General features: G+C 45.5%; 3 protein-coding genes across 3 annotated transcripts; all 3 read left to right on the top strand.

Annotated features, from left to right (window-relative positions):
• Positions 1-1,423: 1,423 nt before the first annotated feature.
• On the top strand, positions 1,424-1,897 carry LOC147978369 (uncharacterized; the record flags this gene model as incomplete). The annotated part of the gene is made up of 1 exon (XM_087514728.1): positions 1,424-1,897. A coding segment is annotated over one exon (474 nt), but the record flags the coding sequence as incomplete, so codon positions are not given.
• A 667-nt stretch (positions 1,898-2,564) lies between these two features.
• Positions 2,565-6,611, top strand: LOC147978368 (uncharacterized). The gene is made up of 6 exons (XM_087514727.1): positions 2,565-2,707; positions 3,730-3,798; positions 4,060-4,333; positions 4,635-4,927; positions 5,054-5,349; positions 5,728-6,611. Exons 1-6 carry the CDS (start codon positions 2,565-2,567, stop codon positions 6,609-6,611), a joined length of 1,959 nt encoding a protein of 652 aa, XP_087370853.1.
• A 959-nt stretch (positions 6,612-7,570) lies between these two features.
• Positions 7,571-9,380, top strand: LOC125547864 (desmethyl-deoxy-podophyllotoxin synthase). Its single transcript, XM_048711610.2, has 2 exons — positions 7,571-8,583; positions 8,682-9,380. The coding sequence occupies exons 1-2, from the start codon at positions 7,663-7,665 to the stop codon at positions 9,288-9,290; spliced, it is 1,530 nt and encodes a 509-aa protein (XP_048567567.2). The 5' UTR covers positions 7,571-7,662; the 3' UTR covers positions 9,291-9,380.
• Positions 9,381-18,300: the final 8,920 nt, after the last annotated feature.

Genomic DNA, 18,300 nt, shown 5'->3' with positions numbered 1-18,300 from the left:
CTAAAATATGTGAAATATTTTCAAATTTGTTTTTAAATTTGTGAACGTTTTTCAAATTCAAGAACATTTTTCAAATTCATGATTTTTTCAATTTTTGTGAACTTTTTATCAATTTCACAAAAAAATCAGTAAACTGTGAACCTTTTCAAATTTTCATGAACTTTTTCCCAGATGCTATGATTTTTTCCAATTTCCAATCTTTTTTCTAATTTCACACTTTTCTGAAGTTTGTGAACTTTTTTCATTTTTGTAAACTTTTAAAAATCTGGATTTTTTAAATTTGTGAAATTTTTCCCATTTTTAGAAAAATTAAATTTTTTTAATTACAATTACCAACGGTCAACGAGTCACCGGTCAACCAGTCAACTGAAAAAATATTCAGGAAAAAACCCAAGTGAGGAAACAGTTCATGGGCCAGGCCAGGAGTGGGGGCACATAAGCGCTAGATCATGGAACGACGCTACAAGTATTGGTATAGGCGCTCTCGGAACCGAGGCATCAGTAGTTGTTGTTGCACGAACTGTTGGCAAACCATGTTGTGTTCTTTCAAAAGCGAGAAAATTGCACAAACATCAATTATTGGTGTCGCTTTTGCACATAACGAGAAAAAATGTGATTTTTTTAGCACATCGACACAACATTTCATGTCAAATTTGAAACATTGCACGAGATACAAAAATGACAAATTTGACATAAATGTGATAATGAACCAAATCTAAAGCCCAACTTATGTTATATACTATTCTGTATCGAATTTGTTATTTTTGTACCTCGAGCAATATTTCAAATTTTGATTTGAAATTTTGCGACAACATAGACCGATGTTGTTTGAATGTGCTAACTTCATTTTCAAATAAATAAATCAAGCACTTTAAAATGAGTTAAGGGCATCCGGTGCACCGGTAGTACCACAAGCACGGGTTCACCGGATACATTCCTTGCACAGAATACCTCTTCTATGGGTTTGTTGCACATGACACCGCGTATTGGTGTAATCCATTACAGTTAGGTCTAATCCGGCGTTTAGGTGTGTTGATGCGATTTTACATGGGTGGGCCCCGATTGTAAGTGCATCTGTGTCAAACAAAACTGCATGCATGGGCTAGCTAGCACTGCATGCATGCATGCGGACTGCTAGTGATCTGCTACACGGCCAAGATCACACATCGTGGTGATCTTAGCTAAGGAATCTAGCTAGGAGGGGCTGTGCCGCAGAGAAGAGAAGAAACAAACGACGGGGCGCCACACAAAAATCCCGGACTTCACTCAACCAACCGCATAAATATGGGCGCTGCACAGCGGCTCCGCCGGCCAAGTAAATCAATGAAGCCATGGCAGCGATCCAGCGGCACACGTCCCTTCCTCTCGTCCCCCCCCCCCCCCCCCCCCCCCCCTCCCTCCTCGTGGCGGCTGGTGTGCCTGTCGCTGCGGCCGGCCGCGCATCCTCCTACCTCATTCTGCGTGCGCCGCGCTGACCAACACCACCTGGTTCACCCCCTACCGCTTCTGCGTGCGCACGCTCTCCGCCGACCCAGCGGCCGCGTCGGCCACCGACGCGCGCGGGCTGGCCGCCGCCGCAGCCAACCTCACCGCCGCCAACGTCACGTCAACGCTGGTCGTCCTCACCAGGCTCATGGGCAGCCTCCAGCAGTGCCTCGATCAGTCCAAGGTCATGAACGGATCGGTTGTGAGCGGGCTCAGCGACCTCGGTGCCGGCCGCCTCGACGCGGCGTGGCACAATCTCAAGGACGCCTCGTACATGCCCAATTTCTGCGAGCTGGCGCTGGTGGAGGGAAACTCCAAGAAAGACCCGCTGATAGAGGAGAACCATGGTAACATGTTGCTGTCAGGCATGGCGTATGATATCATGGAGCTTATCGCAGCACCGCCATACTGATCCATCTTAGAGACATAGTAGTTGAACAGAATGGCTAGTTAATTTCTTCTGTTTGCAATAATGTTAGTAGTATTAAGTTGATCTCTATTTGGTTGGTAACCCCAAGCATATGTATTTACTGTAGATTTATTTGTGTGTGTATGTTAGATAATTTGTCTGCGTATGGTACTTTGTACTGTAAGTATACACTGGTATATTAGCACCATGCATACACGCAATGTAGGATCGTCGAAGAGTGGAAGGTCAAAGTTGTTTGACCCAGTCATGTGTGCGGCCAACCCGGCCCATGGGAGATGGACTAAGAACATCTTCAACAAAAGCGTTACATAAGCAACGCGCGGTATAAAAGTTGTTTTTAGCGCGCGCGGACCTGATTTGAAGTCTTTAGCAGCCGCACAAAAAGCGCGCGCGCACTATAACTAATGCATCGCGCGCATTAAAAAGGCATCGCGCGCGCTGCAAACTCTGAACTGCTGCAGATGAGACCGTTTGATTGAGACCGCTGGACTCACGCGCTGCATATTTTACAGCGCTTGTTGGAGCAAACGTCTTCTAGCGCCTCAAAAAACTACTTGCGCGCTGTAAACCCAGTTTTTGGGCGCCACGCATTGGGCGCCGGTTGGAGATGCTTGCCGAATGCGCCGTGCGCAAAAAACAGCTTTAGCGCATGCCCATCGCCTGGTTTGGCGCGGCGCGCAACGCTGGCTCCAGCAGCCGCGCAAAAATGCAGCGCGCGCTCCGTTCCAGCAGCGCGCAAAAATGCAGCGCACATGACTCTCACACAAACAACATATGCATTCGAAAACAAAAGTAAAAAGATCAAAACAAACAAAAATAAATTATTCAATTTCGTTTATTACAACTCAAACAAACAGTTTATCATTCAATACAACAAATAGTGCAATAAACAACAAATAGTTCAACAATACAATAACGAACGCACAAATCATGATGCTCTTTGTCGTCCATTCCATGCCCACCACTCCTCAGTGAGATCCTTCTGAATATCATTATGCGTTGCGGGACGTCGAATGACATGATAGGAGGCAACAAAACAGGCCACCCTTTCAGCCCTCCGTCGCACTCGCACGAGATATCCCAAGAGCTCATACTGAGAGTAGTCTACATCTTGGCCACGCTCATTCTCGATGATCATGTTGTGCATGATCACACAAGCGTGCATTATGTACCAAAGCATCTTCTGATCCCAAAATCTAGCCGGTTCTCTCACAATAGCAAATTGGGCTTGCAAAATTCCGAAAGCTCTCTTCACATCTTTTCTAGCCGCCGCCTGAGCATTGTAGAAATCAAGATTTTTCTTACCTTCTGGCTTTTTAACGGCTTGACAAAGGTTTGCCACTTTGGATAGATGCCATCCGCTAGATAATAGCCATAGTTGTATATACGGGAGGTGCGAGCGAGCGCGCGAGAGTCCAGCGGGCGGGAGCGAGCGCAGCAAATAAACGGCGCGCGGTTGCGTTTCGGCTTGCGCGCTCAGGGCCGGCCCTGGGGGGGCGGCCGCCCCGGGCCCCCAAAAACCAGGCCCCCCCCCCCCCCCCCCCCCCCCCGAGGTATGCATATGTGTGTAGGCCGAGCGCCAAGAGTAGGAGGCCCGATTGGCAAAAAAGGAAAAAGAAAGGCAACAGGCAACATCGATCAGGAAAGATATTCCAGCGGCCAGCGATCAGCGATCGATTAGATCGTTCTCAGGAAACATAGCAAGAGATCCTCTGAAAAAAGGAAAGATAGCGAATTAGCGAGCGATCAGCGGCTGGACGTGGTTCCCTTCCTGTTACGTTCGACGCCTTTCTTCCATCACGAAGAGTTTGCAGGTCCCAGCCCTACCTGCTGGCCGCCGACGCCGTGCACGCACAGACGCACTCCAACCTCGCCATCCCCTGGTAATTTCCTTCCTAATTCGATTATGTTGGTCGCCGTTTTCAGTTCTGGGGTCCCATCTTCACCCTCCTTTGGCCTTTGCTCAATTGCTCATTTGCTCTCCTCTCGGTCATCTGCAGACTCTAGACACATACAGACTACTGAAGTTTGATCATTAGTGTTCAGGACATCAGGTATTGAGGTATATTATTCACACAACAAATTCTTTGGACATTGCTTTAGAGCTAGCACCGTTCAACAGTTGATTCAATATATTTTTTCAGCATTGTGTTTGTTCTCATGGCGCCCAGCAAGAGGAACTATCCCTCGGGTAGCCACAAAAGGAAAAAAAAGGAGAAAGAGAATAAATTGATAAAGTCACAGCGCGGAGGTATTCGAAAATTTCTCAAGCCAAGTAATATTGGTGATTCCACTACTTTGCCAGACCCAGCTGATGCGTTGGTGATTGTTCCCTTTGTGGAAGAGCAACAAACTAATGAAAACTCAGACTCTGATCAGCAAGAAGAAAATATCAACTCCAACATCGGCGATGACAATGTAAGTGGCTCCGAGAATGTAGATGCACATGCCCAATCTGCTAGTCTTGATGAACAACCAGTTTATACCACCGATATTTATGATCCAAAAAATTGGGATAATCTTGATAATAAAGCAAGAGATGTCTTAGTTGAGGAAGGGCCTATCAGAGAGGAAAAAATGAAATACCATGTAGATGAAGCAGGAAGACATTTTTCGTATGCTCATTATCATAGAAAATTAAGCAATGGAGAGGAACATGATAGGAAATGGCTAGTTTATTCGAAAAATGTCAATAATTTTTTTTTGCTTCTGTTGTAAGATCTTCAAGTCTAGCACCAACAGGAGTCAGAGTTCCTTAGCACATGATGGACTAGGACATTGGAGGCATATTAGTGAGAAGCTTAAAGAACATGAAAATAGCATTGAGCATATTAATAACATGAACAAGTGGAATGAATTGAGAGTTAGACTGAGAAAACAGGAAACTATTGACAAGGAATGGCAACATGAAATAACAAAGGAGAAAGAACGTGTCAGGCAAGTTCTGTTAAGAATAATAGCAGTTGTGAAATATCTTGGTAAACGCAACTTGGCTTTTCGTGGAAGTAGTGAGCAGCTTTACAAGGATGATAATGGTAATTTCTTAGCTTGCATTGAGATGATTGTAGAATTTGACATGGTAATGCAAGATCACCTTAGACGTGTTGAGAACAAGGAAATCCATTATCACTATCTCAGTCATAAAATACAGAATGAGTTGATATCTCTTTTGGCTTCTGACATCACATGTTCTATCATAAAGGTTGTTAAAGCGGCCAAGTATTTCTCTGTTATCCTAGATTGTACCCCTGATGTTAGTCATCAAGAACAAATCACCTTTTTAGTTCGATGTGTTAATCTGTCTGATGGAAAAATAAAAATTGAGGAGTACTTTCTGGGGTTCTTGAAAGTGGATGACACTTCTGGCTTAGGGATTTTCAAAGTATTGCTTGAATCTGTTGAGTCTTTTGGCCTAAATATTCAAGATATAAGGGGTCAAGGATATGATAACGGATCTAATATGAAAGGAAAATACCGAGGGGTACAATCTAGGTTACTTGATATGAATCCAAGAGCATTATATATGCCATGCGCTTGTCATAGTCTAAATATCACTCTTTGTGATATGGCAAAATCATGTGAGAAAGCTGTTTCATTTTTTGGAATTGTTCAACGCATATATGTATTATTTGCTGGCTCTACAAAAGGGTGGAATGTTTTGCTTAAACATGTTCCTAGTTTGACCGTGAAATCATTGTCCAATACTCGTTGGGAGAGTAGAATCAAAAGTGTTACAGCGATAAGATATCAATCCGCTGAGTTAAGGTCAGCTTTGTCTAAGTAACGTCATGCTTTTGACACTGATCCTAAAGATAAAAGTGATGCCAAAAATTTATTTGATGCACTTGGTCGCTTTGAGTTTCTAGTTGGTATGATTATCTGGCATGATATTCTATTTGCTGTAAATAAAGTTAGCAAGATGTTGCAATCGTCAACCATGTGCATTGACTCCACTTTGAAGCAAATAAAAGGTATAACAAAATATTTTGAGAAGTATAGAGATGAGGGGTTTTCTTCAAGTTTGACCATCGCTAAAGGTATTGCAACTGAAATGGGAATAGAGCCATTGTTTCCAATGAAACGTCGTGCTGCGAGGAAGAAACATTATGATGAAAGTGATTGTCAAGAAGAAATCCTGGAAGCTAAGAAGGCTTTCAAAGTTAAATATTTTAATGTTTTGGTTGATATGGCGATCACTTCTTTGAATGATAGATTTAAAGAACTCATGGTGTTTAAAGATATATTCAGATTTTTATTGAGCTCGGGCACTCTCAAGTCATTAAGTGACAATGAACTTGAAGAATGTTGCATAAAATTTGCAGAAACTTTCTCTCTTAATGGTTCATCTGATGTTGAGGTATATGATCTTATTTCTGAATTGAAGATTATGAGATCCACTTTGCCAGATGGTGCAATGTCTGCTATGGAGATTTTTGGGCATGTCAGAGAAGTTGATTGTTACCCCAATATCTCCATTGCCTATCGCATCTTATTTACTGTGCCTGTGACGGTCACATCGGCCGAGAGAAGCTTTTCGAAGTTGAAATTATTGAAGAATTATTTGAGATCAACCATGATTCAAGAGAGGTTAAATGGTTTGGCTACATTATGCATCGAGAAAAAATTATTGGATGAGATTGACATCGACCCCATCATAAGTGACTTTGCATCGAGGAATGTTAGAAGAAAATTTTAAGGTATTATGTATAATTTTTTTGATACGCATACAGATTTTGGATTTAAGTGTTATTGATAATATATATATATATATACATATGTTTTTATATATACGTATATTACAATGGCTTGTATATTAAGGGCCCTCAATTTTTAGTTCGCCCCGGGCCCCCGAAATCTCAGAACCGGCCCTGCGCGCGCTGGACTATGTATGCCGCACGCGCTGTTTTCGCGCGCCCGCTGAAGCAACTATTCCGATTGCGCGCGCGCTAAAACGGGGAATTTGCCGGCGCGGCGCTTGTTTGGCGCGCCTGTTGGAGATGCTCTAAGGTGGATATTTCACCGGCTTGCAGGTACAGGAGTCTTTATATTTTGCTGGTCCGCTCAATGCTGCAACTGGAATATATGCCATCATGCATGGCCTCATCTAACTGATGGTACCTGTCAGCAAACAAAACGACACCAAATTGTAGACGTAGAGTATGGTTGCCTGATCAATAGAAGAAGGACGAGCGCACCTAACCATTTGTTAACTGCCACTGCGCGTACGTCTGACAGGAGCCGGCCAACAACCAAACGTGCGTACATAGTTAATTAGGCCGGTGATGTATGTATGGATTGATAATGTGCAAGCAGTTTTAATTAAGGAAGGCGGCTACGCTCAGTCACGATGATGATTGGTTATTCCCGTGTACTTTCTCAGTTTCTTTTTACTCTGTATATAAGCTTTGATTAAAATCAAACTACATAAAGTTTGATTAAATTTATATAAAAAATATAAACATCTACAATATTAAAATTATATAGTATGAAAATACATTTTATGATGCATCTGATAATATTGATTTCATATTGTCAATGTTTATATTTTTTAATATAAAGTTAGTCAAATTTTACAAAGCTTGACTTTAATTAAACTTTATACGCAGACTAAAAGGAAACGGAGAGAGTACATCGATCGATCGTCACTTGCGAGCCAAATTAAGGACCATATATGCGAGCTGAGTTGCAAGAAACGACAGTATGGCAGCTATCTGGATCTGAGATCTGAGCCAGCACCATCAGTCGCCATGGACATGGACCAACTCTCCTACGGAAGCTTGTGCGGGATGGCTGTAGCCACGGCTCTCCTGTGGCTGATTCTGAGGCACGCTCTGGGTGGCAAGAAGGACACAGGAGGAGCCAAAGCTAAGCTTCCTCCAGGTCCATGGAACCTCCCCGTCATCGGCAGCCTACACCACCTCGTGGGCACGAAGCTGCAGCCGCACCGCGCGTTGCTCCAGCTATCCCGCCGGCACGGCCCGCTGATGCTGCTGAGGCTCGGCGAGGTGCCCAACGTGATCGTGTCCAGCCCGGAGGCGGCGATGGAGGTGCTCAAGACGAACGACCTCGCCTTCGCGACCCGCCCGTGCGGCCCCACGATGGACATCGTCAGCTGCGGGGGCAAAGGCCTCCTGGCGCCCTACGGCGAGCACTGGCGGCAGATGCGCAAGGTGTGCGTCACGGAGGTGCTCAGCGCGCGGCAGGTGCGGCGGATCGAGTCCATCCAGCAAGGCGAGGCCGCCCGCCTCGTGGAGTCGGTCTCGGCCGCCGCCGCAGCTGGCGCCGTCGTCGACGTCGGCAAGGGGCTGGCCGAGCTGGCGGGCAACATCATCGCCAGGGCGGTGTTCGGCGGGAGGTTCCCGCAGCAGGAGGCGCACCTCCGGGAGATGGACGCGCTGTCGGTTCTGGTGGGAGGGTTCAGCCTGGTGGACCTCTTCCCGTCGTCGCGGCTGGTGCGGTGGCTGAGCAGCAGCACGCGCGACGTGAGGCGGAGCCATGCCCGGGTGCAGCGCATCCTGGACGACATCATCCAGGAGCGCAAGGAGAAGAAACCCGCCTCTTCCGCTACTCGGGACAGCGAAGACTTGCTGGACGTGCTCCTGAGGCTGCAGAGGGAGGACACCCTCGCTTTCCCTCTCACCTCGGAGTCCATCGGCTGTGTCATCTCCGTAAGCCACCCAGCGATTCTGCAGCTCTCTAGGGCTAGGCCTCTTCTTATATGCTTGGTAGTATTAACTGACCCAATAATCCAATGGCCGACCTGCAGGATATAATTGGAGCTGCTACCGAAACCACTTCTTCCACCCTAGAATGGGCCATGGCGGAACTCATTCGCAACCCAGAGGCGATGGCAAGGGCGCAACACGAGGTCCGCCAGAGGCGCCACGGCGACGGCGCTGTTACGAGCGCAGACCTCGGCGAGCTCCACTATCTCCGGATGGTGATCAAAGAGACGCTCAGGCTGCACCCCGCGGGGATGTTCCACCGGGCGAGCCAGGAGGACAGCCGGGTCATGGGCTACCACATACCCAAGGGCACCTCTGTCGTGATAAACAGCTTCGCTGTGGGGACGGACCCGGCGCACTGGGGGGAGGACGCCGGCGAGTTCAGGCCGGAGAGGTTCCACGACAAGGACATGGTGGAGTACATGCAGATGGAGTCCGTCCCGTTTGGAGCTGGCCGCAGGCAGTGCCCTGGAGCGCTGTTCGCGACCACCACCATGGAGCTGGTGCTGGCCAACCTCCTGTACCACTTTGACTGGGCGGTCCCGGGAGGGGAGACGTTGGACATGGGCGAGGCCTATGGGTTCATCGTGCACACTAGGTCCAGCCTGCGCCTGCAGGCATCATCTTACCATCCACATCTACAGGAGTAGGACGACCACTGCTAGCGTACCTAGCTAGCTAGTAGATGCATCCATCCGAGAAGAGAATTAATCTACTCTTGCTGCTGCTGCTGCTGTTTATCTCTTGTTGTTGTCTAGCTCATGACTTGTAAATAAAAATAATTCTGCTGTTTATCTCTTGTTGTCTAGCTCATGACTTGTAAATGGTCGGCCACGATATGGATCGGAGGCCATGGCCGCACGCCGATGGAGAGGAAGAGTCTAGCTCTCTGTTGTAGAGCACAACTGATCGAGTTTCCGTAGCGATTTGTTAACACAATCAACCTGGTCCATGTTTAGCAAGCTAGCTAGCTAGTAGCCTGGATTCAATGATGTACGTACGTGGCGCTCTTCCTAGTCACGACCATGGTTTTCACTCGCAGATTTAGAAATGTTTCAGCGACAGCAGTAATCACCAAAATTCTATGATTTGGCTTTGCATTTCGGCCAAAAGGATGAACCATGCACTTATGAATTTAATCAAATATTTTAAAAGCGTATTTTTTTAAAAAATATATTCCTATTCCTATGTACTATTGGAATAATTTGACAAAAAGTTAAATATTTTGGTTTTTATTGAAATCACTGGAATTTTAACCAAAAGTAAAGTTTTGAGTGGAACTGGAAACAATTCACAACTCAATGCCTCAAACGATGCACTCGGTACCTCTCTCGAAAGAGGCTTTTGCCCTGCTTTGTACACAAAGCAACAACACTCAAGTTACACGGTGTAACGATACAGTGTGGTAAGATAGCCCTCTAACATAGCATATCACAGAATAACTGGCTAACATAACCTAGGACAACTGGATTACAACGCTACAACACAATGTAGAGCACCTAGCCTCCATGACAACGCCCCTCAAGAGGGGAATGCAAGCACCGCCGCTGCCGAGCCCAAAAGGGCAAGGGTTTTCAGCCGAAGACTCGTCACGGAGACGAGAACCACAACGACATCTTCAAGAAGATAACGACACCCGCAGATGTCGTTGTCGCCGGCGCCAGGGCGTGGAGCTTTCGCCCGGAAGCTCACCTATGGCACCAAAAGACACCCAGACTGGCAGATGTCACCGTCGCCGGTGAATTCATATGGTTGATAAAACAAAAGGCCGGCTAGATGTGAACTTTTTTTGAGGAGGTCTAGGTGTGAACTTTTTTTAGGGGGCTGATGTGAACTGGATCAGCCAACTGAGCTAGGCTGTAGAAACAAGCCCATAAGAGCAAATCTAGCAGACCCCGTATCCCATCGGCCCGCAAAACGCGTTTGCAGTTCACGCAAAACCGCTTTTGCGGGCCGGCTTGGACGGCCACAGATGCAGACCTTTTAAACGGACCCGTAAAAAAGCATATTCGTGGAATATGCTTTTTTACGGGCCAGCTATGCGGGGTCTGCTCTTTGCGCCACTGCATCCATATCTTATCGGCCCGCAAATATCAAATCCAACATAATACAACAATCGAAAGTAAAGCTAAATTATTCAAATCAAACATAATACAATAATCATCCACATTACAAATAATTATTCAAATCACCATAGCAAACTTAAATAATGCAATACAAAACTTGTCATGAATACAAATACAAATGAATACAAAAATGAGCCACTGTCCAACCCTTTGCCAATGGTGCTCAATGAGATCCTCCTGAAGTTGAAAGTGGGTGTTTGCATTTTTCAATCTCCTTGTATGTTTGAAGAAAAGCTCTAATGCGGTTAGGGTCTCTAGTTGGTTTGGCACGACTGCCGACATTGTCATAGAAGAATTCCAAGTTCATTCCTCTCTCATCTGTAAGAATCATATTGTGCAGGATAACACAACATGTCATAATATTTTTCAAGGTTTTCTTATCCCAAAAACGAGCAGGACCACGGACAATGGCAAACCTAGATTGTAAAACACCGAAAGCTCTTTCAATGTCTTTTCGGGCTGCCTCTTGCACCCTTGCAAATTCACATTGGTTTTTAGTTTTGGGTTCTTTGATGCTTTTGACAAATGTGCATCAAGGAGGGTATATACCATCTGCAAGATAGTACCCCTTTGTGTATTCATGCCCATTGATAGTGTAGTTGCAAGCAGGAGCATCACCACTAGCAAGCCTAGCAAAAAAATGAGACCATTGCAACACATTGATATCATTGAGAGTGCTCGGCATACCAAAAAGGCAATGTCAAATCCATAAATCCTCGGATGCTATGGCCTCTAACACAATTGTTGCATCACGATACTTGCCACAATACATTCTTTGCCATGCCTTGGGGCGATTTTTCCAAGTCCAATGCATACAATCAATGCTACCTAGCATGCCAGGCCAACCTCTCCTCTCATTAGCTGCCATCAATTTCTTTGTGTCATCTTCGTTGGGTGCCCGAAGACACTTAGAACCAAAGACACGGATGATCACTTTTGCAAATCTACGCACAGACTCAATTGTAGTATCTTCACCAATGCGAGGTACTCATCGGCATAGTAAGCCGGAACACCATATGCAATCACCCGCATTGCCGGTTAGATTTTTTGATATGCACTAAATCCCTTTAAGCCCGCAACATTTCTTCTTTGAGTAAAATACAGGCAATTTTCCTCGCAAGCTTGAACAATTTGGACAAAGAGGGATCGGCGCATTCGGTACCTTCTCCGAAAGAGGTGCGGTTGATATGTAGGATTCTCCGCGAAGTAGTCTTGCATCAACATCTCGTTCCCAAGATGACGATCTCCGACGGCGGCAGCGACGAGGGCGGCTCTTCTCGCCGGATCCGGGAGGGGGGGGGTCGGTGCAGCGTCTCGGTGCAGGAGGGTGTGGGGCGGCCCCGCAGACCGATTCCACCCGCAGATTTGGCCGGAATCGCCGACGGCGGACGGGCGAAAGCAAGGGCTGTCGACGACGGAAGGAGGGGGGAAACGCGCGGGCTGAAATGTCCCTCCCGCCAACTGCTTCTGTATGATGCAGGGCAACGCAGCCGCGAGTGGGAAACCCGCGTATTCCCGGGTTGGGGTCAGGATTTTGTCGCGCCCCTCAAATTTTTTTTACGGTCGGGGTAGGATGAGGGGTCTGAACGAGCAGGTTTTTTTCGCCCCTACCCGCATTTTGGCAGTTATTTTGTTGGTCGAGAACGGATGCGGGGTCTGCTAGAGTTGCTCTAAGGCACCGACCCGACTGAAAACACAAAACATAGTCATTTGAATACCACAACCCAGTGACGCATGGAAGCACAATTCGCAACGCAACTAACGAACGATCATAGACTCGACTGAAACAAAAGAAAATTTTAGGTGCCTGACATTTAGCAAACCCGTTTTTTAACAGGGCAAGAGTCTCGAAGGGCCCAAACTTCATTAGATAAGAATCAACACATACGCTTTAAAAAAAAAGAATCAACACATACAAGGACCCACATAGAAGAAAATTACAAGCCAGTTCTTGCATCTTGTGAAGAGAACCCAAGAGCAGACAAAAAACGCAATCCAATCCTTTACATCGTACTAGCCGGAGACCAGAACCAGGGACGAACCACTTGGGTAGATGGCTTGGCTGCGCCATCTCCACCAAACTGGAAGAAATTAATGGCAGCAGAAGGTCGACTAGCACTCAACGCACCCCCTTTTGTCGATGACACGTCGGGAGGAAGGGCTTCCCTCCGATGCACAAACTTCGTTTCATAACGGAGTGCGTCTAAATTTTTTCAGAAGTCAATTTTTACAAAATTTGATCAACTTTATGAAAACAACTATTTATATCAACAATCCATTTATTGAAAAATATATATGTTGAGTATATGTGTTATGTGCATATTGCGTATTGGGCTAATCTTCTAGTTCGTTGTATAGTTGATATCTGTGGCCCACCTTTGTACATCATATATACGTGCCTATGCACGAAGAGCAATACATCGTGCAATTCCCACAACATACATGTGTTGGGTAACGTAGCAGAAATTCAAAATTTTCCTACGTGTCACCAAGATCTATCTATGGAGAAACCAGCAACGAGGGGAAGGAGAGTGCATCTACATACCCTTGTAGATCGCTATGCGGAAGCGTTCAAGAGAACGGGGTTGAAGGAGTCGTACTCGTCGTGATCCAAATCACCGGAGATCCTAGTGCCGAACGGACGGCACCTCCGCGTTCAACACACGTACAGCCTGACGACGTCTCCCATGCCTTGATCCAGCAAGGAGAGAGGGAGAGGTTGAGGAAGACTCCATCCAGCAGCAGCACAACGGCGTGGTGGTGATGGAGGAGCGTGGCTATCCCGCAGGGCTTCGCCAAACATCGCGGGAGAGGAGGAAGGAGAGATGCAGGGCTGCGTCATATAGAGGAGAGGAACTCGCGTGTTATGAGCAGCCCAAACCTCAACTATATATAGGGGAAGGGGAGGGGCTGCGCCCCCTTTAGGGTTTCCACCCCTAGGGGTGGCGGCCAGCATAGATCCCATCTAAGGGGGCGGCCAAGGGGGAGGGGGAGAGGGAGGCGCACCAGGATGGGCCTTAGGGCCCATCTGCCCTAGGGTTTGCCCCCTTCTCCTCTCCCTTGCGCCTTGGGTCCTTGTGGGGGGCGCACCAGCCCACCTGGGGCTGGTCCCCTTCCACACTTGGCCCATGAAGCCCTCCGGGGCTGGTGGCCCCACTTGGTGGACCCCCCGGACCCTCCCGGTGGTCCCGGTACGTTACCGATAAACCCCGAAACTTTTCCGGTGACCAAAACAGGACTTCCCATATATAAATCTTTACCTCCGGACCATTCCGGAACTCCTCGTGACGTCCGGGATCTCATCCGGGACTCCAAACAACATTCGGTAACCACATACAAACTTCCTTTATAACCCTAGCGTCATCGAACCTTAAGTGTGTAGACCCTACGGGTTCGGGAACCATGCAGACATGACCGAGATGTTCTCCGGTCAATAACCAACAGCGGGATCTGGATACCCATGTTGATTCCCACATGTTCCACGATGATCTCATCGGATGAACCACGATGTCGAGGATTCGATCAATCCCGTATACAATTCCCTTTGTCTAGCGGTATTGTACTTGCCCGAGATTCGATCGTCGGTATCCCGATACCTTGTTCAATCTCGTTACTGGCAAGTCTCTTTACTCGTTCCGTAACACATCATCCCGTGATCAACTCCTTGATCACATTGTGCACATTATGATGATGTCCTACCAAGTGGGCTCAGAGATACCTCTCCGTCACACGGAGTGACAAATCCCAGTCTCGATTCGTGCCAACCCAACAGACACTTTCAGAGATACCTGTAGTGTACCTTTATAGTCACCCAGTTACGTTGTGATGTTTGGCACACTCAAAGTATTCCTACGGTATCCGGGAGTTGCACAATCTCATGGTCTAAGGAAATGATACTTGACATTAGAAAAGCTTTAGCATACGAACTACACGATCATGTGCTATGCTTAGGATTGGGTCTTGTCCATCACATCATTCTCCTAATGATGTGATCCTGTTATCAACGACATCCAATGTCCATGGTCAGGAAACCGTAACCATCTATTGATCAACGAGCTAGTCAACTAGAGGCTTACTAGGGACATGGTGTTGTCTATGTATCCACACATGTATCTGAGTTTCCTATCAATACAATTCTAGCATGGATAATAAACGATTATCATGAACAAGGAAATATAATAATAACCAATTTATTATTGCCTCTAGGGCATATTTCCAACAGTCTCCCACTTGCACTAGAGTCAATAATCCAGTTCACATCGATATGTGATTAACACTCAAGGTCACATCCCCATGTGACTAACACCCAAAGAGTTCTGGGTTTGATCATGTTATGCTTGTGAGAGAGGTTATAGTCAACGGGTCTGCAACATTCAGATCCGTATGTACTTCGCAAATTTCTATGTCATCTTGTAGATGCAACTTCCACGCTACATTTGGAGCCACTTCAAATAACTGTTTTACTTGGAGCTATTCTAAATTGTTGCTCCATTATACGTATCCGATATCTCTACTCAGAGCTATCCGGATAGGTGTTAAGCTTGCATCGACGTAACCCTTTACGAAGAACTCTTTTACCACCTCCATAATCGAGAAAATTCCTTAGTCCACTAGTTACTAAGGATAACTTTGACCGCTGTCCTGTGATCCATTCTTGGATCACTCTTGTACCCCTTGACTGACTCAAGGCAAGGCACACTTCAGGTGCGGTACACAGCATAGCATACTGTAGAGCCTACGTCTAAAGCATAGGGGACGACCTTCGTCCTTTCTCTCTATTCTGCCGTGGTCGAGCTCTAAGTCTTAACTTCATACCTTACAACTCAGGCAAGAACTCCTTCTTTGACTGATCCATCTTGAACACCTTCAAGATCATGTCAAGGTATGTGCTCATTTGAAAGTACCATTAAGCGTTTTGATCTATCCTTATAGATCTTGATGCTCAATGTTCAAGTAGCTTAATCCAGGCTTTCCATTGAAAAACACTTTTCAAATAACTCTGCATGCTTTCCAGAAATTCTACATCATTTCTGATCCATAATATGTCAACAACATATACTCATCAGAAATTCTATAGTGCTCCCACTCACTTCTTTGGAAATACAAGTTTCTCATAAACTTTGTATAAACCCAAAATCTTTGATCATCTCATCAAAGCATACATTCCAACTCCGAGATGCTTACTCCAGTCCTTAGAAGGATTGCTAGAGCTTTGCATACTTATTAGCATCTTTCAGGATTGACAAAACCTTCCGGTTGTATCACATACAACCTTTCGTCGAGGAAACAATGTTTTGACATCCTATCTGCAAGATTTCATAAATAATGCAGTAATCGCTAATATAACTCCAACAGACTCTTAGCATCGCTACGAGTGAGAAAGTCTCACCGTAGTCAACTCCTTGAACTTGTCGGGAAACTTCTTAACGACAAGTCGAGCTTTCTTAATGGTGACATTTACCATCATTGTCCGTCTTCCTTTTAAAATCCATCTGTACTCAACAGCCTTACGACCATCGAGCTGTTCTGCCAAAGTCTACACTTTGTTTTCATACATGAATCCTCTCTTGGATTTTATGGCCTCGAGCCATTTATCGGAATCCGGGCCCACCATCGCTTCTCCATAACTCGTAGGTTCATTGTTGTCTAGCAACATGACTTTCAAGACAGGATTACGTACCACTCTGAAGTAGTACGCATCCTTGTCATCCTACGAGGTTTGGGAGTGACTTGATCCGAAGTCTCATGATCAATATCATAAGCTCCCACTTCAATTGGTGTAGGTGCCACAGGAACAACTCTTTGTGCCCTGCTATACACTAGTTGAAGTGACGGTTCAATAACCTCATCAAGTCTCCACCATCCTCCCACTCAATTCTTTCGTGTGAAACTTTTCCTCGAGAAAGGACCCGATTCTAGAAACAATTCCTTATTGCTTTTGGATCTGAGACAGGAGGTATACCCAACTGTTTTGGGTGTCCTATGAAAATGCATTTATCCGCTTTGGGTTCGAGCTTATCGGCCTGAATTTTTTTTCACATAAGCGTCGCAGCCCCAAACTTTTAAGAAATGACAGGTTAGGTTTCTCTAAACCATAGTTCATACGGTGTCATCTCATCGGAATTACGTGGTGCCCTTTTAAAGTGAATGTGGTTGTCTCTAATGCCTAACCCATGAACTATCATGGTAATTCGATAAGAGACATCATGGTATGCATCATATCCAATAGGGTGCAGTTATGATGTTCGGACACACCATCACACTATGGTGTTCCAGGCTGTATTAGTTGTGAAACAATTTCCATAATGTCTTAATTCTGTGCCAAACTCGTAATTTAGATATTCATCTCTATGATCATATCATAGATCTTTTATCCTCTTGTCACGACGATCTTTCAACTTCACCCTGAAATTACTTGAACCTTTCAATAATTCAGACTCATGATTCATCAAGTAAATATACTCAACATCTACTCAAATCATCTGTGAAGTAAGAACATAACGATATCCACTACATGCCTCAGCACTCATTGGACTGCACACATCAAAATGTATTACTTCCAACAAGTTGCTTTCTAGTTCCATTTTACTGAAAACGAGGCTTTCAGTCATCTTGCCCATGTGGTATGATTTGCATGTCTCAAGTGATTCAAAATCAAGTGAGTCCAAACGGTCCATTTGCATGGAGTTTCTTCATGCATATACACCAACAGACATGGTACGCATGTCTCAAACTTTTCAAAAATGAGTGAGCCCAAAGATCCATCAACATGGAGCTTCTTCATGCGTTTTATACCGATATGACTTAAGTGGCAGTTCCACAAGTAGGTGGTACTATCATTACTATCTTTTGGCATGAACACGTGTATCACTACGATCGAGATTCAATAAACCATTCATTTCAGGTGTAAGACCATTTGAAGGTATTATTCAAATAAACAGAGTAACCATTATTCTCTTTAAATGAATAACCGTATTGCGATAGACATAATCCAATCATGTCTATGCTCAACGCAAACACCAAATAACAATTATTTAGGTTATAATACCAATCTCGATGGTAGAGGGAGCGTACGATACTTGATCATATCAACCTTGGAAACACTTCCAACACATATCGTCAGCTCACCTTTAGCTAGTCTCCGTTTATTCCGTAGCTTTTATTTCGAGTTACTAACACTTAGCAACTGAACCGGTATCTAATACCCTGGTGCTACTAGGAGTACTAGTAAAGTACACATTAACACAATGTATATCCAATATACTTCTATCGACCTTGCCAGCCTTCTCATCTACCAAGTATCTAGGGTAATTCTGCTCCAGTGGCTGTTCCCCTTATTACAGAAGCACTCAGTCTCGGGTTTGGGTTCAACCTTGGGTTTCTTCACTAGAGCAGCAGCTGAATTGCCGTTTCATGAAGTATCCCTTTGTTCCCTTGCCCTTCTTGAAACTAGTGGTTTCACCAACCATCAACAATTGATGCTCCTTCTTGATTTCTACTTTCGCGGTGTCAAACATTGCGAGTATTTCAAGGA

This window comes from Triticum urartu, chromosome 3A, assembly GCF_056163025.1.
Source record: "Triticum urartu cultivar PI428250 chromosome 3A, HENAU_Tu73, whole genome shotgun sequence".
In the NCBI taxonomy this organism is placed as follows: Eukaryota; Viridiplantae; Streptophyta; class Magnoliopsida; order Poales; family Poaceae; genus Triticum; species Triticum urartu.
This window is presented reverse-complemented; position numbering and strand designations above follow the sequence as displayed.

What these genes read in the sequence shown, in the direction of transcription:
- LOC125547864 (XM_048711610.2), top strand. Translation starts at nt 7,663, where the DNA reads ATGGACATGGACCAACTCTCCTACGGAAGCTTGTGCGGGATGGCTGTA. An exon ending in CCATCGGCTGTGTCATCTCC is followed by an intron (nt 8,584 to 8,681) that starts GTAAGCCACCCA and finishes GCCGACCTGCAG; the next exon opens with GATATAATTGGAGCTGCTAC.
- LOC147978368 (XM_087514727.1), top strand. Translation starts at nt 2,565, where the DNA reads ATGCCCATCGCCTGGTTTGGCGCGGCGCGCAACGCTGGCTCCAGCAGC. An exon ending in CCAACATCGGCGATGACAAT is followed by an intron (nt 4,334 to 4,634) that starts GTAAGTGGCTCC and finishes TTCTGTTGTAAG; the next exon opens with ATCTTCAAGTCTAGCACCAA. An exon ending in GCTTTTCGTGGAAGTAGTGA is followed by an intron (nt 4,928 to 5,053) that starts GCAGCTTTACAA and finishes TCACTATCTCAG; the next exon opens with TCATAAAATACAGAATGAGT.